The 23469-nt window shown below is 36.7% G+C and overlaps 1 protein-coding gene across 1 annotated transcript in view; it reads left to right on the plus strand.

Annotated features, from left to right (window-relative positions):
* Positions 1 to 23469, plus strand: part of LOC150087285 (centromere protein I-like) — an 85150-nt gene that overhangs the window by 11109 nt on the left and 50572 nt on the right. Inside the window, exon 2 of the mRNA XM_090372437.1 lies at positions 6178 to 6302. Coding sequence (XP_090228563.1) covers positions 6178 to 6302 — 125 coding nt within the window. The remainder of the gene's footprint in view (positions 1 to 6177; positions 6303 to 23469) is intronic.

Here is a 23469-nt window from a genome sequence, read left to right on the forward strand (position 1 = left end):
GGACTCGCATTTTGAAAAATTAACAACCAATGAAATAATTGAAATAGTGACACATCTAAATTCTGAAGTAACAGAAGAACCTGATATTCCACAGCCTCCCAGAATATTTACAAGGCAGAAAATGGCTGCAGCTTTTAAATCAATATTTGAAGGGTTGGCAATCATTGAAGAAGAAGAATCAAATATGGGAAGAATTGCAAAAGTGAAAAGAGGCATTTATGACTGTCTAGCATGCTACAGTGAGATTTTTGAAGGGAAAAAAAAAAAAAAAAAAAAAAAAAGAATCTAACTGTGCAATCTTCTATAAACGTATTTTATAAAAGTGGAAAAACCCAGCTGTTTCTTTATTATCAGATGCCCTTCCATTTACCTCTTTGCACCTAGTGTCACTTATGTGGAAAATATTGAACTCTGATGAAGATATTGATGAATAAAAGTTGATTACATATGTATGCACAGTATATATATTATGTTAGTACTCATTTTCTTTATTTCTTTTTTGTAACTCTTTATGTTTTTAATTAAAATTGACAAGTACAATATCTTGTTTTTTTATTCTTTTTTATTTTATTTTACGTTACATATCATATACGATAAACCATAATGTATACATACATTATAATAAAACATATTGTATAGACCAGTGGTGTGCAAACTATGGAGTGCGCCCCCAGAGGGGCCGTGGGATAAATTAAAGGGGTCGCTGCAATTTTTAAATAAAATTAGTTTTTGTGTACATGTAAGACAAAAAACATGTTGTTAAAATTACTTTTTCAGTACTGTAGGTGTAGAGACCTTACTATTCGAACAAAGTCTGAGATACAAACGCTATTGCCACTCTGTTTTTTAGGGTGATTTCATTTCATGTGAAATGGAGGTAGTTTTCTTACTTATTGCCCTTGTGGATAATACAGCCTAATTTGCTCACTGGCTATGGACATGCAGAAATCAGCTGACTAGTGTGACTTCTCAGTATATATTAATACTTCTCAGTACTACTCAATTGCTGAACCATAATCACTCTTAATTCGTGCTTCCTACATCAAAAATTTCTGAAATTGCCTAAAGGCTAGAGGTGTGAATATGCCGAGGCAGTAAATAGCACGCTTTATTCTACTTCGTAATTTGGTGCTTTCAGGCCAACTTGGATGTGTTTTTCATTCTTCTGCTACTTTTTATATTATCTTTGTTTTTAAGAAAAAAAAAAAAATGTACACATTTTTATATATCTTACCATGGCCAATTGGTTAATCAGAACAAAACGGTCGAGGAATGATGACAATAACGTTGCTACAGATACTTCAGAAGCTGAAAGGGTAAGAAATGTATCGAGTGAAAATTTGGACACTAACGTTATTTCAAGTTTAGTGCAACCACCAATTTCTGGTAGAGAGCTATCATATTCCAAATCAAAAAGAATGAAAAAGAATAGAAAATATTAAGAAAAATTTATGAAGTATTGCTTTACTTACAGTGTTGTTGATGATGAACAACGTCCTGCGTGCGTAATATGTTATGAAAAACTGGCTAACGAAAGCATGAAACCTATTAAATTAAAAAGACACATAAGAAACATCCAGAGATAATGAAAAAACTGAATCCTTGTTCAAAAGACACGTCAATGCCATACAAGGTCTGAAATCTTTCTGAAAGTTTTAGAGCATTGTTGGCAGTTTCATATTTAATAGAAAAAAATTTGAAATCACATACTATTGCTGAATCCCAATAAAAATGATTTCAATTATGCATGGAGAAAAGTACAGCAATGATTTAAATACCATTCCTCTATCCAGAGACACAGTTATAGTGACAACATAAAATTCAATTTATTAAATTGATTGAGAGAAAGTCCAATTTTTGCAATACAGTTAAGTGAATTCACAGATATTTAAAATCTTGCTCAACTTATTGTATATGTGAGATACTGCTACGAGTTGGAGAATTTTCTATTTTGCAAAGCTTTGGAAGGAAGAACGACAGGGAAGATTTTTGATGTTATAAATATTTTCTTTCAAACAAATATTGTCTAAAGTGGAACAACTGTTTTGCGATTTGTACTGATGGATAAAATAATGGTTTAAATAGTAAACCTTTAAAATAAAGGTTAAAAGGCAGAGTAAAGGAAATTGCTCCAAATATAGTTTTGAATAATTGCATTTAATGTATTATATAGTACATAGGGAAGCATTAGTAGCAAACCAAATGAAACTGATTTGCATGAAGTTTTGAAAAATGTGATAAGTGTGATTAACTTTAATAAAAAGTAGAAGCTTAAATAGCAGACTTTTCACAATTCTTTGTAATGAAATTGGATGAAACGCTGCTTTTATATACAAAAATGGGGTGGTTGTCCAATGGTAAAGTGTTGCGACGTCTTTTGGACCTCAAACATCAAGTTTTGTTTTTATCCATTGGATAAAAAGGTTTCAATTTTTATCCATTGGATAAAAATTGAAACCTTGCTCTATTGTTTAAAAATCAGAAATGACTAGGAAAACTTATTTCCCTTGCTGATATATTTGAAAAATCTAATGATTTAAATTTAAGTCTTCAAGGACAAGGGAACAAATATATTAATACTCAGTGATAAAATAGAAACTTTTAAAGGGAAGTTTAATCTTTGGAAAACTGAATTTGAGCGTAATAATACTGAAATGTTCCCATGCTTTTCTAATTTTGTTATAATATTGACATTTTACAATTTAGGGATATCATTGCCACCCACCGAAAAATGCTAATTAACAATTTTTTCAAACAATTTAATGTAGCTCCAGAAAAAAAGTTGTATTGGATTTGTGATACCTTTCCTTTTGATATTTCTTCATGTCCCAAGATTATTTATTGAATTACCATTCAGCAAAAGGAAGATCTCATCGACCTGTCGTCTGACGAAGCATTACGTGCTGTTTTCAAGACTACTTGGGAAAATTTTTGGCATTCTGTTCGAGATGAGTATCCACCATGTTTGTTTGTTGTTATTTACACACATTGCTACCTTTCGGGTCTACATATTTATGTGAGGTTGGTTTCTCAAAATTAACAGCTATAATAACAAAACAGCGTTCCAGAAGATATGAGATTAGTAATTTCAAACATTGTGCCAAATATTATTGGTTATCAAGGCTCGTCCTTCTTATTGTTTTGTTTTGTAGTTGTTCATTTTTTATTGTTTTGTAATCCTAATTGAAGAATAAGAATTCAATTTGTTGTTTTTGCTGTATTCAATTAAAACATTTAACAATTATTGTAATGTGCAATAAATGTTGAAGAAATGTACACTGAAATTGAGAGTCTTCTAGATGAGCAGCAAACCCACTACACTATTATTATGGGAGACTTCAATGCTAAGGTTGGAAAAAGACAAAACAGCACAGAAAGGGGAACTATAGGAAATTTTGGAATTGGTGAAAGAAATGAAAGAGGTGAAAGACTTGTGGAATTTGCAGAATCTCAAGGACTGTCAGTAATGAACACTTTTTTCAAGAAAAGGGTGAACAGAAAGTGGACATGGAAGAGTCCAAATGGATTAACTACTAATGATATCGACTTCATCCTCACTAATAGAAGATATATTGTGAATGATGTCACCGTCCTGAATAAGGTAAATGTTGGAAGTGATCACAGAATGGTAAGATGTACACTTGATATAGATGTAGGAAAGGAAAGGAAAAAACTGACTCGAGTAAATAATACAAAGGTCTTTGAGATAACAGAAGAGGAGAAAAAGCAGTATGTACTGGAACTTAAGAACAAGTATGAGCTTCTGCAGACTGCTGAGGACCAAGATATCGACGAGGAATATTATAACTTTTTGAAAGTGATAAAGCCCAAGAAACCTATAGGGAAAAAGAAATCCAAAGAAGAAAAAATTAGTCAAGAAACACTTGTCATGATGAACCGAAGACGACAAATGAAAAGCAAGAAAAACACTGACAGGGAGAAAATTGAGTATACTGAGTTATGCAAAGCCATTAGAAAGAGACTCAGAGAGGACATAGGAAGATTTAACACAAGAAAAGTAGAACAAGCATTAAGGGAAAACAAAGGATTTAAATCAGCAGCCATGAGCAGTAATACAGAAAGACAAATGATACTGAAACTGAAGAATAGCGATGGTGTACTTATAAACAGCAGAGAAGGCATAATTCAAATAGCAGAAGACTACTATAGAGAATTATACAAGGAGCAGGGGAATGATGCCAGCAGTGGGGAAGATGGATTGCAAAGTAGCAACACATACGACATACCCAATATTCTTCCTGATGAGGTAGAACATGCATTGAAGAAAATGAAGAATCAGAAAGCCCCGGGGGAAGATGAAGTTACTGTAGAGTTGTTAAAATTGGGAGGAAGAGACATAACACAAAAACTGGCAAGGCTCTTCACAAAGTGCATTAGAAAAGGTGTGACGCCTAAGCAGTGGAATAATGCAATCATAGTTTTGCTGCATAAGAAAGGAGATAAATCAGAAATTGGAAATTATAGACCAATTAGCTTGTTATCCCACATCTACAAGTTGTTCACAAGGGTCATTACTAACAGATTAGAAAGAATACTGGATGAGAATCAACCGAAAGAGCAAGCTGGCTTTAGGACAGGATTCTCAACTATGGATCACCTTCATGTAATATCACAGCTAATGGAGAAAGCAAATGAATATAAAACACCATTATGCCTGGCATTTGTGGATTATGAAAAGGCATTTGACTCCATACAGCATAAGGCAATGTTTCGGGCACTGGAAAGACAAGGCATTGATACCCCATATATTATGATTTTGAAGAAAATATACGAGAGTGCTACCTCCTTTATTAGACTAGACAAAGACAGTAGGAAATTTAAAATTGAGAAAGGAGTTCGACAAGGAGACACAATATCTCCTAAGCTGTTTACTGCTGCCCTTGAGGAAGCTTTCAGAAGATTAGACTGGTCGCAGAAAGGAGTCAATGTGAACGGAGAGTACCTAAACCATTTGCGATTTGCAGATGACATTGTGGTCATAAGCCATGATCCCAAAGAATTAGAGGAAAATCTTAATCAGTTATGCACAGCTAGTAAGGATTTTGGACTAAAGATGAATATGGCTAAAACAAAAGTAATGATGAACAAGTATGCCACAGAAAGGAAAATTATGATTGAAGGAGCAGTAATTGAAAAGGTGGAGTCATATACTTATCTGGGACAAGTTATTAGCTGTAATAATGATAAATGGCTGGAAGTCAAGAGAAGAATAAATTTTGGATGGATAGCATTCAGGAAATATAGTCACATACTGAAGAGCAATATCCCAGTTTGTCTGAAACGTAAAATAATGGACCAATGTATACTCCCCACCATGACTTATGGAAGTGAAACTTGGGCACTCACCAAAAGAATGGAAGAGAAGCTGAGAACCACACAGCGAAGAATGGAACGAATCATATTGGGAATAAGACTGTTAGATAAGAAGAGAAACACATGGATTAGGCAACAAACTCAAGTAAAGGACATTCTTATCAAAACTAAAGAACTAAAATGGTCTTGGGCAGGACACATAGCTCGAAGACATGATGACAGATGGACTAAGAAAATAACAGAATGGTATCCAAGAGGAGCTAGAAGAAAACCTGGAAGACAAAGGCGGAGATGGATAGATGAAATTCATGAGTTTGCGGGTATTAAATGGATGTCCAGTGCTCAAAACAGAAGCAACTGGAAAGTTGCTGGAGAGGCCTTCATCCTGCAGTGGATTGAAAATGGCTGATGATGTAATGTGCAAATTAAAATGGAAACAATTTTTTTATTCCTTTCTCAGTACTCGAATAAAATTTTCTACTACATAGTTTATAAAATGCCATTTTTCTTCTTAAAAATCTGGTCATCCTACCTCTAGGTTTACGTTGAGGAGTCGCGTTAATTTTATATTTAATAGAGGGGGTCGCAAGCGAAATAAGTTTGCTGCGCACCACTGGTATAGACCATTTGATGTTTATTACGTGCTTTTAATGTTTTAAAATGGCTTCTAATTTATACGATACGTATTGTAAAAGCTCAGGAATTCGAGATACACATACTGAACAAAATGTATAACGAACAACTTGGAATGGAACTCGTTCATAAACCGAGAGTTGCCTGTATTGTGTTTATGTAAATATTTGTTGTACTTACGAATTCTTATTTCTTTTAAATTCCTCTTAGGTATTAACAGTAAAGGAACATTGTGAAAGCTTGAGTGTGATTATACCATCACCACCTGTTATATATGCAGCACTTTTCTCTCCCAATGGATGTGCCCTGTCACAAATGTGCCATTTGATCAGGAGGTGATTCTCTTTATTGTTGTATTTTATATTTAAATAAGTTACTCTGTAATGAAGTTGCACTGGGATTGTAGGAGGAGGGGAAGGCATGCTAATGCACACTATAAGTACCCTTCACAGAGGTCGCAAAAAAATTCTTTGTATGAGACACAAGAAGGAGACACAGTGTCTCATTCTTTGTATGAGACACTGAAGTATACTGGTTTACTGTAATATAGGAGCAGTAACATTAATCATGATCCTTTATAAATGAAGAAGGGGCACCAAGGGCCCCAAGTTCCAAGCATTCTAGTGACCAAGTGATTTTCACTTGTCGTATATGGCAATCTTCTTCTATAGAATAGCTTTCATCAGAACAGAGATTTTAAAGACAAATCTCACTGTATGTGCACAGTAGCCTAAAGGAAAAGTTATCAAAGGCTCAAAAGGGAAACCACCTTTTTGTTTTTTCTCTCACTAATAAAGACTAATCATTAGTAAACTAATTCTGATCTGCTTGATCACAAGTGACACTGTGCCTACCTCCTCATGGCAGGGCATTAACCTGGGAGGAAAAGCTCTCATTCTTTGGGCTAAAAGGAGCTATTATGCACTTTAAAAACTTAGTGTGTAAGTCCCCAGATCCAACTACCAGGCAACAAATTGATCTAAATTCTTCTGCTGCAAAATGACAGTAGAAAGACGATACTATTCAAACAACTTGCCCAACATTTCTTATACATTCTTTGACAGAGCAGCTAGTTAGTAAGTTCTCACCATTTTTAATTCAAAAGTCCATAGAGAATGCTGCTCAACGAAAATGGTATACAGTGATTAAATCAGGAGGCCTCCTTATCTAATTAATTATGGGCACTCGGATCTATTCTAGAAAATAACCTTTGAAAGTGTTTTTGCAAAAGTTCCCCCTCATGCCACCTTAAACATTTCAAAGGGTAACATAGTAGAGTAGCATCTCATGCTTGTCACAGATGAGGGAATTGCTCGAAACTAAAAGATCAAAATATTATAGAAACCAAGAGAATGACTAACAGGGAAGAGGAAAGCACACCTATACCAACTCCTAATATCATACTTACTTCAGTTTGCCTAGTCCTCCGAATGTATCTAAATTGCCTAGTTCATCCATATATTTCAAACCCTGTGAGTTGTTTTTAATGACAAAAGTTTGAACATTTGCAGACAGTATGCAGAGGGTTGGCAGTAAGTGCCAATCGTGGATTGAAGGAACATATCTGTACTGCTTGTCCTCCAAACCCCACAGTGTAAAAATTGTAAAGGTAATTGCACTGCTTACTCAAAAGAACATGAAACATGGTGAAGGAGAGTTAAAAAAAAAAAAAAAAAAAAAAAAAAAACAAAACCAGTTACATTTCAAACTGAGTTTTACTTCCCTGCAAAATCTTAATAGCTGACTTGGCTCATTCAATGTTAGCTTCAACACAGACTCCTGTGTTGTCATTCTCAAGTAAAGCCAACAATTCTCCAGTCACTGTCCAACCAAATACAGTCCCAGTAAGCCATCTGAGTGTAAAATTGCAAGACTCTGAAACAAAAGGGAAAGGGCAGTTTCATAATGACAATATGAATGTCAATGATAATGTAAATCAGGATTATTCGGTACTGAATTGTATGCCGAAGACTTCTCAAAACCATTGTCTATCATCAAAAAATAAATTTCATTTCAAATGCCACTGTGAAAGACTACAATGTATACAGGCAAGATCTAATCACCTATAATAGTGCTCATGAAGAAGTAGACATTTTCATTGATTTCAGGTCCTTCAAAACATTCCTCTACAAACTCATTGGAAGCAGATGCAGTTCACATTGTGATTTCACCTAGCATCAACTTTAGTATTGCTGTACTTTCCTCAGAATCACCAGTATGCATACAAGTATCTTCACCTCCTTTCTGCATTTTAGAGGATTTAAATGTCCAGCATTCAATGTGAGGATCCTATCATACATGTGCAAGAGATCCATGATAGGAAAACTGATAGACAGACAAAATCTTATACAGTCAGCCCTTGTATAACACGTGTTTACCCTACATGAATTCGATCATACACGATTTATAAATAGGGGTACGATATCTTATATAACACGAACCGAATTCGCTTATGCACGATTCGCCATTGCGTTTAAAAGAAATGACAGTCGAACACGAAATCACCTCAACTGAACGCAACACGATAGGAATGAAAAGAAGATTCTGAAAATGTATTTATGTTTTTTATATCAGTGAAGGGGAAAACACATTTCACCATAATAACGTAAGCCCACACAATTCCAGCCATCGGTATTATCGCAAATGCAATTAGATCGCGTTTACTACCAAGTTTATAACAGATTCCACTAGCAGAAACGCAACTGGAAATTGTTTTTATTATTTTATGGTAGTAACCCCCGAAATGTGCTTTAGTAAAATGTGAGCTAGTGAGGTGTTCATAGTGTCTCTGCGTTTCCGGTGTTCTTTATTCAGTTGTTACACGTGTGCAGCTTTGTTTATGTGTATCAAGCATGCCTCCTCATTTTGTAATTGTGCTTTATTCCCTAAAAATGAGTAAAATACTTAAAAGGTGTGAAAAAGAAGCATCCTGGTGAAGACACTACAGATTCAGAGAGAAAAAGAAAAGCAATATCGATAAACAGAGGCGCACTGGGTCAAAAATTCTTACCCAGGAAAATTTGTAGTGGCCTCATACTAGCGTTTATGGCAAAATCACACCAGTCTCCCCCCCCCCCTTCCCCGGTAAGGTTTATGGCCAGTCCACCTCTGTCGATAGAGAAAATATATGAAATTGTGAAATGCTTTGAGCGAAATGAAAGACCATGTGATATTGCACGTGCTACAGGCCTAAATGAGGCAACGCTAAGAATTACAAAGAATGCAGAGAAAATAAAAACAACTTTCATAGCAGGAACAACTCAAAGTGTAATTAAAATCCATTAGATTAAGACACAAAGAATTGGAAGAGATGGAACGGCTGTCATCTGTTTGGATAGAAAATCAAACAAAAAACAAGTTTGCTTACGATAGAAGCAAAAGCATTAGCAATATTTTATTACGTAATAGTCATAATAAAATACATAAGTATTTTATTACGGTAATTTATTGTGTTTGGTAATGTTTTGGTTACAAATGTGTGTTCAATCTTGTGTGGTCAGCACCTAACCCTATTTTTCCTATAGGGCCTGTTGTTTATATTGCACGATTTTGCATTGCATGAGGGTTTCTAGGAACACAACTATCGTGCTATACGAGGACTGACTGTACTTCTAAATAATTGCAGTCACACTTACATTTTCCCATAGCACAAGCTCAGCCATTTACATATCCATCCGTTTACAAATCTTGTACCTACTTTTTTAATAGGCAATTTCTGGAGACCCACTAAACATTGATTGTTTTCCTGTGATCTGCAGATACTAACAGATGATACTCTTCAACATGAAACATTCTCAAAATGGAAATTCCAAACAGCTAACTGCAACATCTCTAGCCTCTCTAGCTGCATCTCTAGCTGCATTTGAAATTGCTGCAAATTCAGAATCTCAGTTTATTGTTGAAGCAGAGGCCTGAGAGGAATGTTGGTGTTTGGTCCCATATTAGAGTTAAAGTTATATTGTATACTTTTGTACCATGCAATATTAAGTGTCACATACAGTTCCCCCTTTTTGCAACCTCAGATGAGGGGAGCAAGGCAGCTGCTGGAACAACACACTAACCTCCCCCTTTCCACAGTACATTTCTTTTTAAATATGTGTATTTACATGATAATGCTGTAGCATTTTGGGTGCTGCATTGCTCTCTTCTTCTGTCATTGGAAAAATATAAAAAGGGGAATCATACATAATACTTAACTGCATAATACAGTATACTTAATAGTAATTTAATACATACGTCTAAAAATATTTTGCAAGTGTGAGATTTACACAATTTTGGTATCGTGGAAATAAAAATATGGCAAAGGAATTGCAAACTACTGGACCTAACCATTCAGAAGAAACAATTGTTGTTTTTGTTGTTGTTGTTGTTTGTTTTTTAGGAGCATTAGCAACTAAGGCCATTGCTCCAGGGATATGCGGTGGTCATTCGATCTTTCCGCATCCTCCATATTTGGTGGCTCATGGACTTGAACCTCGGTCTAATCAAGAAGCGTGTGCTAAGCACTGCTGCTCCTGCACATCTGGCTACGGAGGCACCAGAGAAACAATTATTGCCTTATAAAATCTTATGGGAAGGTCTACACATCCACAGAAGAGAAAGTATGTTGAGTGAAGTCCTGACTGTGTAGGAAGACAAAGCCTTTGGTTTCTGATTTCATGTGGAGATCTTGTGGGAAACACAGGTATTTCCTATTGTCCAATGTGAGTAAACAAAACACCTGAAAGGGTTGATAATGCTACGATGTGTATTGCAGTGGTGTGTGCTATTCTCAATGGTGCTGACAAAGGAGATGAGAGAGACTGCCATCTGGTGCTATCCCAGATTGCAGGCCTCCAGAGAACATTATGAGGAGCCTGAAATTGCTGCAAATTCAGAATCTCAGTTTATTGTTGAAGCAGAGGCCTGAGAGGAATGTTGGTGTTTGGTCCCATATTAGAGTTAAAGTTATATTGTATACTTTTGTACCATGCAATATTAAGTGTCACATACAGTTCCCCCTTTCTGCAACCTCAGATGAGGGGAGCAAGGCAGCTGCTGGAACAGCACACTAACCTCCCCCTTTCCACAGTACTTTCTTTTTAAATATGTGTATTTACAATGTAATGTGCACACATTACATTTGTCTATTGTTGAGGCCAAGTTCAGTTTCTTTATGTTAGCACATTTAAGTATTGGTAAACTTGAAAGCTCAGAGGAAAGAAATTTCTTCTTGTTCTCTGGTATATGATATAAATTAATATTCACATGTTCTAGGATATAAATATTCAGATTTGTAACAATCATCCATGCACATAATTACTAAAATAACTAAAAATTTCCTGTAGAACTGTAAAAGACAGACATTTTCTGTCTTTTACAGTTTTATAAAAAGCTTTTCTTTTTATAAATTTTAGTTGAGTTTTGTTATATTATATTCTTTTCAATGCATTTTAGCATTATATTTATCAGTAATACTTATAGTGACATAAATGAATCCTGAGATTAGCTATATGTACCAATATCATTTTTCTACAGTGAAGAGTTCTGAAGGAAACTTTAAATGTTTGGAGAACTGCTAATTAACATGGACAAAAATGGGAAAACATTTTAGACACAGAACTTTTGGCTGAATCTTATGGGCGTTACACATGCAACTGAAACAAAAACCAAAAGTTTATTAACAGCAACACAGTCTTTTCTCCTTTTTTTTTTTGTTCTCAATTTTCATTTCTTCCGGTCGAAAAATTTACTGGAAAAGATAACAAGCACTAACCTGTGATTTTTTTTTTTTTTTTTTTTTTAATGTCAGTATTGCTATCTGATTAGTTGATAGTTTGCTTCTCCTTACATAAATAATTCCTATAGATACACAAAGAAAGTGTGTATCCTAATTTCTTTCAAAAAAAAAGTGATACATTTGTATTGTAATGACTATTTTCACCAAACATAATTGACCCCACTCTCCCGTTCCCTCTCTGGGAATTCCCTTCAGACATAAAAATAATTTTAAGATAACTATTTATTCAAATGATAAAATTAAATATATAATACTGAAAATGTAGAAAATAACAGAATCAGATAAGTCTGTTTTTAACTGGTCAAAGCCCCCCCACTAGCTTATATAAGTAGTTATTTTAACTGTCTTTTAATATCTGCCAAAGAAGAAGAGCAGAATGGAGGTTAATATATATGTTGAAATTTAAATCACTTGCAGCACAATGTTGTCTTTATTATGAATTGATTTCTTTCATCTTAATTTTTTTCATTTTTTTATTTTGAATAATGAATTCATATTATCTTTTGAATTTTTTATTAAAAAGATTTTTTAAAAAATCATATAACAGTCATGCAATCCATTAGTAAAAAGGCAAGAATTGGTATACTCCAAGCAGAATTTAAAAAAAAAAAAAAAATTTCCAGAAAAAAAAAAGAAAGTTGAATGTTTGTGAGGTGCAGCATGAATGTTTTTGTTGTTTCCGTAGCTGACTGGTCAGGAGCACAGAGTGCAGTAACACATGCTCTTTGAGTAGACCAGGGTTCAAGCCCCTGACTGCTAAATACAGTCAATCTGCCAACCCGCACTGGACCCGCATGACAGATTATGGTCCATTTCCGCTTCCATCCTGCAGTGGGTTGATAATGACCACAGTTTACCTTTAGGGGTGCAATTACTGCTGGGTTAAACAAAATCTTCTAGTTAACTTGAGAATCAAGTACCCTATTATATAACCGAAATTTTTTAATCCTAGATCTTTAATCTCTATATTTACAGAAGACAATTCTGACTGTCTAGTAAAAAAAAAAACGTTTTCTGCTGTTGTGCTTGAATTGAGAGTACTTGAAGAAAGGGATAGATTATTAGCGTTAGGAAACCCTTCTCTTAGCGATACAAATTGTTATACTGAACGTGAAACTATCAATTTCCACAACTTCTAAACAACCCTTCTAAAACTGAGTCTTGTCTTATATCTCGCAGAAAAAGGATTCTTCTACTCCTATGCTTATCTTTAGTGACACTCCGATTTCTAGGCAAAATGATATACCTCTTTTGGGGATTACCCTGACTTCTAATCTCTCTTGGCACAAGCGCATTACAAATATTGCTTCCTCTGCATCTAAAAAAACTTAGTTTTCTCTTTCGCTCTCGGCGTTACTTTTCTTCCAAACAGCTGCTCACTCTATATAAATCACAAATCCGCACTGCCGTGGAATATTGTTCCCACATCTGGTGTGGTGCCCCCAAAAACCTCTCTCAGGCTTCTTGATTCCATTCAGAAGAGGCCAGTTAGGTTAATTAATGATTCATCTCTAACAGAGTCTCTCCACTCGCTGTCTCATAGACGTACCGTTTTTGCTGTATGCCTCTTCTACAGATACTTCCATGGGAACTGTTCTTCTGAATTGGCTTCTATAATTCCTGCTCTCTCTTTCAAAACAGTCAGAACACGTGCCGCGCCACCAGCCAACATCCATTTACTGGCTAACTTAAAACTCACAGAACCAACTTTTCATCTTTCTCGTTTATTCATTCAGCTGCCGTTTTCTGGAACAACCTTCCTTCATACGTATTTCCTGAAAATTAGTCTACAGAAGTTCAAGTAGGTCAAAGAAGATATGTCAACAAATATCTTCTTTCGTCTTCTCAACCTCCAACCCAAGAACGGTACTAAGTACTATAGGTCCTAATACCTCTCGTGTTTGGGGTTTACATTAAAAAAAAAAAAAAAAAAAAAAAAAAAAACTGTTGTCGTTGTGTAAGTTCATAGTATAAATAAATTCCAGGAGAAACTGGACAAATAAATTTTTTTTTTTTTTTTTTTTGGCGGATGCTACGTAAGATCATATGTTTGCTTTCTTGCATCACATGCCTCTATTGCTATTAGCATTAGTAGAGGCATATGATGAGCCTTAAATTTATTTAGGCTATCAACTTCCACAAGGAATGGAAGTCTGTTCCACCAGCCAACTACCTGCTGGCTAAAGGCAAATTTCCGCACATCTATCCTACATCTGTCTTTCCTCAATTTGAATTTATGCCCTCTTAGGTGATTATTCTGAGCAATAGGCAGAATCCCATCAGCACTGAGTATGCTCAAACCATTCAAGACTTTATACACCACTATCAGATCACCTTGCCAGTGCTTAGTCTCCAGACACTGTAATTTGCAAAACTTAAGCCTTTTTTCGTAAGAACAACCCTTTGTTTCATTCACTAATCTTGTTCCCCTTTTCTGTACTCGTTCCAGCAGCTCTACGTCCTTCTTAAAATTAGGCCTCCAGACCTGTATACAGTATTCAAGGTGTGGCCTGAACATTGCCTTATACAAGGGGATAATCACCTCCTTATCCCTGCTAGAAAAATTCCTGTATATCAGTGACTAGACACTATGAGCTACTCTTGCAGACAGTCTGCACTGCTCAGAGAACTTCATATCTGCCTGCACAATTACCCCCAGGTCCGTTTCATTCTCTACCACTGTCAATGTAGTACCACAGAGTTGATACATTGCTCTGGAGGTTGCTGTTTTCCCTATGTAGTACTTTAAATTTGTCAATGTTAAACTTCATTTGCCACCTCTCAGCCCAAACATCTCAACCTTTCCAGATCCTGTTGCAGCAGCATGGCATCAGTAGTGTCCTTAACAACCCTGCCAACCTTTGTGTTGTCTGCAAACTTGGACAAGCTTGATATACCATCATCAATATTATTTATAAATACAGAAAACAATAATGGACCCAACACTGAACCCTGAGGGACTCCACTAATAACATTAGTCCACGATGAGCAGTGTCCATTGATTAACACTCTGTCTTCTCCCCCTCAACCACCCCTTTATCCATAGTAGCAATTTGCCTCCAATGCCACACTGCTCCAATTTGTGCAGCAGTTTTCCATGTGCAACAGTATCAAAAGCCTTTCTAAGATCCAAGTATATAATATCAAAGTTATTCCCTGCATCATAGTATCCAATCAAATTGGTCAGGCAAGACTTCCTCTTAACAAAACCATGCTGTGTCCAAGCTATAACTGAAGTCTTGTCTAGATGATCCTGCAGTACTTCTTTAACCAGTGCCTCCATTAAGTTTCTTGGAACAGAAGTTAAACTCACAGGTCTATAATTACTTGGGTCAGCCTTTGATCCTCCTTTGTGAATTGGGGTTCACATTTGCACATCTCCGGTCTATGGGTACCTCCCCTGAATCCAAGGAAGCTCTCATAATTATGGCTAAGGGTTTGCTTCCTTCCTTTGCTGCCTCCTTTAATATAACTGGATAGATCCCATCCACCCATGGAACATATGATATGGAACATATGATATATGAACAATTCCGATCAATTCGTCTTTGTGATATTTTTCTAAAGACATTTCTGGAGGTCGCTACCATAAAACAATAAAAATAATTTGCACTTTCTGTTTTATTGTGCTTTTCTTTTAGCACAATCTATTATAAATGGGTAGTAAACTTGATCTTATTGCATATGCAACAATACCGATAACTGGAATTCTGTGGGTTTTTATGTTATGGGATTATGGTGAAATGAGTTCCCCTCCACTGAAATCTTCAATCATATAAAAAACATAAATACATTTTCAGTTGGTTGTTGTTGTTGTTGTTATTTGGTTTTAAGGAGTATTAGCAACTAAGGCCATATTGCTCCATGGATATGCGGTGGTTATTCCCTGACCTATCCGCATCCTCCGTATTTGGTGGTCATGGGCTTGAACCCCCTGTCTAATCAAGAAGTGTGTGCTACGCACTGCTGCTTCTGCTCACCTGGCTACACAGGTGCCTACATTTTCAAAATCTTCTCTTCATTCCTATTTACTTTACAATGATGAAGGGAAAGGGACCAATGTAAAGTGCAAGTGCTGGCAGTGCAAGAAACGAAACAAAATTGATTTAGAAATGAAGATGATTAAGAAGTGCAAAGCAGGACAAAGTTTGTCATCTACTGCAAGGTTTCCGCAAGTATTCCACCACTAGTAACCTACTGCTTATGAAAGACTCAAAGCAAAAGCTGGACAAGTTAGGCAGAAAGCGAAACGGGATTCATGGATTGCTTTTGTCTCAACCATCACCAAAGACACAGATACATGGGTCATCTGGAAAAGAATACAGTTACTAAATGGAAAATTCATATGAGTGCCCTCTCTAATACTTCATTGGAAAGGGAAAGACCTATCTATAGCTGAAGAAGTTGCCAATGCACTAGCAGAATCATTTGCTAAAATCTATGCTTCTGCCTCCTCTACCACCTTCCAGAACATCAAAGCAAGTGCAAAACGGTATAAAATCAACTTCTTCATGCGCCGCTCATTCCCATATAGCCAACCCTTTACATTAATAGAACTTCAAGAATCTTTAAACAGATCTTCCAATAGTGCAGCAGGTCCAGATGGTGTTCATTATTTTATGTTAAAGAATTTACTTGAAGAAAACTTGAGATCCCTATTAATTTTTTTATAATTGGATCTTCTCTGAAAATGCCTTTCCTTCTTCCTGGCGCCATTTGTTTATTATTGCCTTACCAAAACCAGGAAAAGATCCTTCCTGTGTTGAAAATTACAGGCCAATATCTCTTACGAGCTGCATGAGAAAATTTTACGAAAGGATGGTTCATACTAGACTCACCTTGCGTCCTGGAGTCAGAGAATCTCCTTCCAGAACAACAGTATGGCTTTCAGAAGATTAGATCAACCCTAGATGTGTTCATTTAAGCCGAATCTCATATCCGCAATGCCTTTGTCATGAAACAAGAACATCTAGTCATGGTCAGTTTAGATCTTGAAAAGGCATTTGATACTACATGGCGTCATTGTATTATTAGGGACCTTTACCATTTGGGGCTTTCGGGGCCATTTGCTGGAAATAATTCAGAATTTCCTGCAGTTGTGTTCTTTTCAGGTCCGATATAAAAACGTACTCTCAACATCTCACATTCAGGAAGAGGGAGTCCCGCAGGGATCAATACTTAGTCCAACACTGTTTTCAATCCAAGTTAGCAGCATGACACAAGATATCCCAAAAACTGTTCAAACTTATATGATCTTACCATTTCATGTCAATCTCAAAGTATGAATACCATCGAACAGCAGCTACAACTTGCCATAACCAGAATAGAATCCTGGACTTCACGGAACGGTTACACACTCTCAGAAAAGAAATGCAATGTCACTCACTTTTGCAAGAAGTGAGCTCTCCGTCCCGAACCTGAACTACAAATAAACAGTACTCCAATCCTGCTTGTTTATACCGTTAAATTCCTTGGATTAATATTAGATAGCAAAAATGAATGTCTAAGACCACACTTAAGACACACTTACTTGAGAAATTCTTGTGTGAAGCATTTGAATATACTTCAATCGGTCTCGTGGATATCATGGGGAGCCGATCGATATACTTTACTCCATCTTTATAGAAGTTTAATCCGTTCATGGCTAGATTATGGTTTTCCAGTATATGACTCTGCCCGGAACACTACTTTAAAATGGCTAAATGTGATTCATTACAGTGCTCTGAGGACTGCGCTAGGAGTGAAACCAACAATAAACTTTACCAGGTAAAAGAAGATCCAAAGCTATGGCTTCCAACGAAACAGACTAGAGGAAGTGGTACTGGAAAAGACTCAGAATTGGACACACTCATCATACTCATCTCTTTCTATTATTGGGAGAAAACCCACTACAGTGCTCATCCTGTCAGACGCAACTTACAGTCCATCATTTTCTGGTTGATTGTCCCTTACATTCAACCATCCTGTCAAACACTTTTCAGTCACTCTCCATATTGAATATATAAATCACCTGATTTATCTCATTTCTTAGGAAATGAAGCAAATATTGAAGGACTTTTATTATATCTAAAACGTATTGGCTTGTACAGAAGCATATAATTTAACCTCTAATGATATGCTTCAGGTTAATTAACGATGAACAGAAGTAGCCCTTGTGTTGTTGTTAAACCGAACAATAACAAGTATTGCATGGGAATTAGGTCTCACTGCTTCAACAGTGAATACTATTTTAAGGGACAGTGTGCACATATAAAAGATCATCTTTAAAGGATCAATGCATTTAAGATCAACTGTGATCGCAAAACAGCATTCAGGTGCTATATTGAAGATGGAAAAAGCTATTAATAATATGGATGGAAAATCAGATACAGAAGCGAGCACCCTTAAGTCCAATTGTCATTCAAGCAAAAGCAATTAAGATATTAAGGATAGGTACGGCAAACCCCAAGCCAAGTTTATGGCAAGCAATAGGTGGTTTAATAGGTTTAAACATTGCATTGGTTTCCAAAACATTAAAGTATGTGGTGAAGTTGCATACTTTAATGTTTTGGAAACATTAATTGCAGAATATGGTTATTCTGCAGCTGCGGAGAAATTTTGCAATGTGTTGGAAAAAACCCCTTCAAAATTTCCACAGCCCTCAACCTCTTCAGCGGCGTACTTATCAGCTGGAGACATTGATTCTGGCAACGATGCTTGAATGGTAAACTTGATGACTTTATGCCTGTCACCTCTCTCTTTTTGAATTTTATAATTCAAAATTAACAAAATTGTAATTTTGTATACTTTTGTAATTTTTCCTGCGCATGGGATAAAAAAATTGAATAAATAATTGTATTTACATGTTCGTTGAACATTTATTTTTTGCTTCAATCAAATTTGTGAGTGCTGCATAAGCATTTAGGGAAATTCTAACATACATAGAGTTCTGCAGAATGCATCCCTTATGTAAGTTGGGGAATGGCTGTATAGGTTAACAGTTCCCAGTCAGGTTGAAAGTAAGTAAGAATGATTATCCTGTTTAGGTTGCTCACAAACTGAATAAGTATTTTACATCTATGAGGGGAGATTTTAAAATTTCTGTACTAGATGTATATCACTTAATAGTAACCCACTAAGTTTCATGCAGTTCCAATAAGGTTGTGTGAATGAGGAAAGATGGACAAAATCATTCGCCTTGCAGTCATCCGATATTTGGGGGAAAAGGGACTAACACCAAAGGCAATTCATGAAAATATGGTTACAACACTGGGGAAGTATGCCCTATCCTTTTCTGTGGTTAAGAAATGGGGAGAAGAATTTAAATGAAGGAAGGATAGCCTGGAAGCTGACCCACACTGTGGAAGACCTGCAACATCCATCACGCCAGAAGTTGTTGACAGTGTTCATGATCTGGTGATGGATGATCAACAAATAACATTTAGGTACATTGCCAGCATCTTGGACATTCCATCTGAACATGTGTACCACATAATAACAGAGGTTATTAGATTGGTTTCCTCTAAGCTTTCAAGAATTATATGTATGTCTTAATGTAATAACAGAGATTATTAGATAGGTTTCCTGTAAACTTTCAAGTTTTCCCTCTAAGCTTTCAAGTATTATATATATATATCTCTTTGTATTTCCAAAGTTCTTTGTTACGAAAAAGGTATCAGCAAGATACCTTTTTTCGTAGGTATCAGCAAGATACCTTTTTCGATAAAGGCTTTGCTACGAAAAAGGTATCACTACAAGTTCCAAAGTTGTTAACAGCAGATCAAAAATGCACAAGAATTGTCAAGTGAATTTTCTTCATTTTAAAGCAGATACAGTAAATTTTCCTTGAAAGATTTGTGACTGTGGAAGAGAGATCAGTCATCACACTTTCAGCCAAAAAAAAACAAATGAGCACTCCAAACAGTGGAAACACAGCTCTTAAACCCTCTGAAGAAAGCCAAGTAAATCCCTTCTGCTGGCAAGGTGATGAAGGAAGGAGAGCCTGGTCCTTGAGTTTGTCACAAAAATTCTCATAGATATGCCAGACAAGCTGTACTTGCTACCTGGGAGTCAAAAAGGCTGATAGAACTGACATTCTAGTGACATTCAAGTCAAGTGGACCACATTTTGGCAAAGTCTGGAAGGTCTATGACAGCCAAATCCTCTACTTGCACTTTCACGGTGATTGGGACTGTTAGTAATACTGGGTATAACCTCCATGCACAAGCACACTATGGGTGACCACCCAGGTGTGAACAAACATAAGCAGAGGTCGAGGTGTGGCACCCACACCACATGCAGGAATGACGCCCCTCTGTGTTACCAGGCAATACTAGGTCGTAAATGACTCTCATCAACCGGTGCAATACCACCACTTTGATTATTGCAGGCTTGAAGTGGTGAAACCTATGTTTAGTCACCAGAGCTAAGTTCCTGTCAACCCTTCCCCATCTCTTCCATCATGCAGTATGACTTTTCACTATTGAGGTTATGATGAACATCATGGCGAGATCCAATCTTCCTTACATTTCGAGGGTACAGCTCTAAAATGGTGTTTGCAGGCTGGCCAATAGTTAGTACAACGGATTGAACCTATTGGTAACTCTTTAGAAGGCTTCCAAGATCAGCTAGTGCATATCTTGCTACCTCTATTCTGCCAGATAATGAGTGGAGGGAGTCCGAGTAGTGTGTAAGCGGGGGGACATTGTCGGGGCCACGTTATGTCAAGGATCTGGGTATACTCTTACCATGTATACCCATATCCAAAAATTTCATTACTTCATACAGCATGTCCCACTCACTTTTTCTTACTATTGAATACACCATGAATTGTCAAACTAATAGAGCAAGCTTATCTGCGAAAAGATCTAAACCTACCAAACACTTCCTAGTTCATTTCACAAATATACGGGGCCTCAATTCTAATCTCAATGACATCCATTCCCACTTGCAGTCTGCCAAATCCCATGTACTTTTTCTAACAGAATCTCAGTTATCGGTGGATTCAACTACTGCTCATCCCATTGGCCCAAATTATTCCCTGTGCAATTCCTTTTGCCTCAAAGGTGGTACTTGTGCATATGTCCATTATGATATTTCCTGTCAGAGTTGGTAATTTGGAATCTCCTCTTTTCGATTTTCTCTGGCTTAAAATCTCTCTATCTCATTGTGTCAAATTCATCAGTTGTCTCCACCGTTCTCCCAACTCCACTAATCACTTGGAGCTCTTTGACTTCCCCTCTTTCCAACTGAACTTTCTCCAGTCCAACTTTCCTAACAGTGAGTTAATTTTCCTTGGTGATTTTAATGTTCACAACTCCAGCTGGCTTCCGTTTTCTAGTCACATCAACCCAGCTGGTCAAGATGCTGAGGCTTTTGAAATTTCTAATGATCTTGCTCAGATTGTTCATTTATCTACAAGGATACTGTACAATCCTAACCATACAGCCAACATGCTTGATTTTTTTTTCTCACAAACAACCCTTCTAATTACAAGGTCGAAGCGAGTGGTCCTTTAGGCACCTCAGATCACAATTTGGTAATTGTCTCTTCTCTAATGGAGCCTTTGTTTCATGGCTATTCCCAACCTCGTATTGTTTGGCATTACAAGAATGAAAAATGGGATCACCTGCAAGATTTCTTTTCTTGTTTTCCTTGGTTGAATTGCTGTTTCAAAACTTCTTATGTCAACATTTGCTCAGATCGTATCAGTGAAATTATTCTTGTAGGAATGAAATCCTCTATTCCACACTCCACTTTAAAATCCCATCCTTTATCTAAACCTTGGTTTTCCAATAAATGTGCAAAGGCTGTTCAAGAGAAAAACATTGCGTATCATAATTGGCTTGTTTCCATTTCTTCAGTTTTGTTTTCTGCCTACGCCAAAGCTCGCAACAATTGTGAAAGTTAGTAATCAGTCCAAACTAGATTTTGAATAGACTAAGTAGAAAACTTGCTTCTTGCTCTAATGGTAGCTGAGCATTCTGGTTTCTTGCCAAAGCTGTTGGCCGCAACTTTTCCACATCTCCGCTCCCACCTTTGTCAAAACCAGATGGTTCTGTTGTCACTTCAGCCAAGGATAAAGCTGACCTGCTAGCATCCCATTTTTCTTCCAACTCATGTATTAATGATCTTGGTAAAACACCTCCCACCATTCCCAACACGGTCGAAGAAGAATTTTGATGCTAAGAAAGCTCCAGATCCTGATGGTATTTCTCCATTTGATCTCAAAACCTGCACTCTTGAACTTACTCTTGTTCTTTGCCGCTTTTTTTCACTTTCTTATTCCAAAGGTGTTTTTCCTTCTGCTTGGAAATTTGCTCATATCCAGCAGGTACCTAAAAAGGGTGACAAATCCCTCCCATCCATTTATTACCCCACTGCAATTACTTCTCCTCTTTCTAAAGTAATGAAGAAATCAATTAACTGCCAACTCTTAAACTACCTAGAAACCTTCCGTCTGATCAACGATCATCGCCACTATGGATTCTGTCAGTGTCGATTCACTGGTGACATTCTGGCTTATGTTACCCATTTATGGACAAATTTAATGGAAAGGTTCAGTGAAACACAAGCAGTTGCTGTTGACATCTCAAAGGCTTTCAATAGTGTTTGGCATAAAGGGCTTCTAAACAAGCTTCCATCTTAGGGTTTGCCAGCTGTTTTTTGTAATTCGTTATCCAGTTGTTGTTATTTGGTTTTTAGTAGCATTAGCAAGCCTATATTGGTCCCCGGGATATGCGGTGGTTATTCACTGACCTTTCTGAATACTCTGTATTTGGTGGTCACAGGCTCAAACTCCGATCTAATCAAGATGAGTGTGCTATGCACTGCTGCTCCTGCCCACGTGGCTACGCAGCTGCCTGTTATCCAGTTTTCTCTCTGATCGCTCACTGAGGGTAAAGGTGAGGGTTAGGGTAGATGGCTCTCTGTCTTCTAACTTCCCCACTAATGCTAGTGTCCTCCAAGGTTCAGTTCTTTCCCCCACTCTTCTCCTCTTGTATAACTTAGTTGATTTCAATCCTTCTAAAACTCAGTCTTGTCTTATATCTCACAAAAAGAATTCTTCTGCTCCTATTCTTATCTTTGGTGACACTCCAATTTCTAAGCTAAAGGATATATCTCTTTTGGGGATTGCCCTGACTTCTAATCTCTCTTGGCACAAGCACATTACAAATATTTCTATCAGTTTAACTGAAGAAGGTTGACTAAACAACCGAAAGCTTTTATTTGTATGTATATTTCCTATCATTAAACTTGTCACAATCTATATTTTTGTATCCGTTTTTCTCTGAGCAACTGTAATTTAATAATAATAAATATTTCTTCCTCTGCATCTAAAAAACTTGGTTTTCTCTTTCACTCTTGGTGTTACCTTTCTTCTAAACAGCTGTTCACTCTGTACAAATCACAAATCTGCCCTACCATGGAATATTGTTCCCACATCTGGGGCAGTGCCCCCAAAACCTCTATCAGGCTTCTAGATTCCATTCAGAAGAGGGCAGTTAGGTTAATTAATGACTTATCTCTAACAGTCTCTTCACTCGCTGTCTCATCGACGTACTATTTCCGCTGCAGGCCTTTTCTACAGATATTTCTCTATTGTCAGGGAAATGGGAACATATTGTGCAAAAAGGATAGATGGAACAGGACCAGGGTATGTCTGCCTGGGGCAAAGGTTGATGACGTACAGCAGATATCATCTTTTAAGGGCACAAAGGGTGATATTGTTGTACTCGTTGGCA

Source organism: Mastigoproctus giganteus, chromosome 4 (genome assembly GCF_048544385.1).
Source record: "Mastigoproctus giganteus isolate SK-2022 chromosome 4, ASM4854438v1, whole genome shotgun sequence".
In the NCBI taxonomy this organism is placed as follows: domain Eukaryota; kingdom Metazoa; phylum Arthropoda; class Arachnida; order Uropygi; family Thelyphonidae; genus Mastigoproctus; species Mastigoproctus giganteus.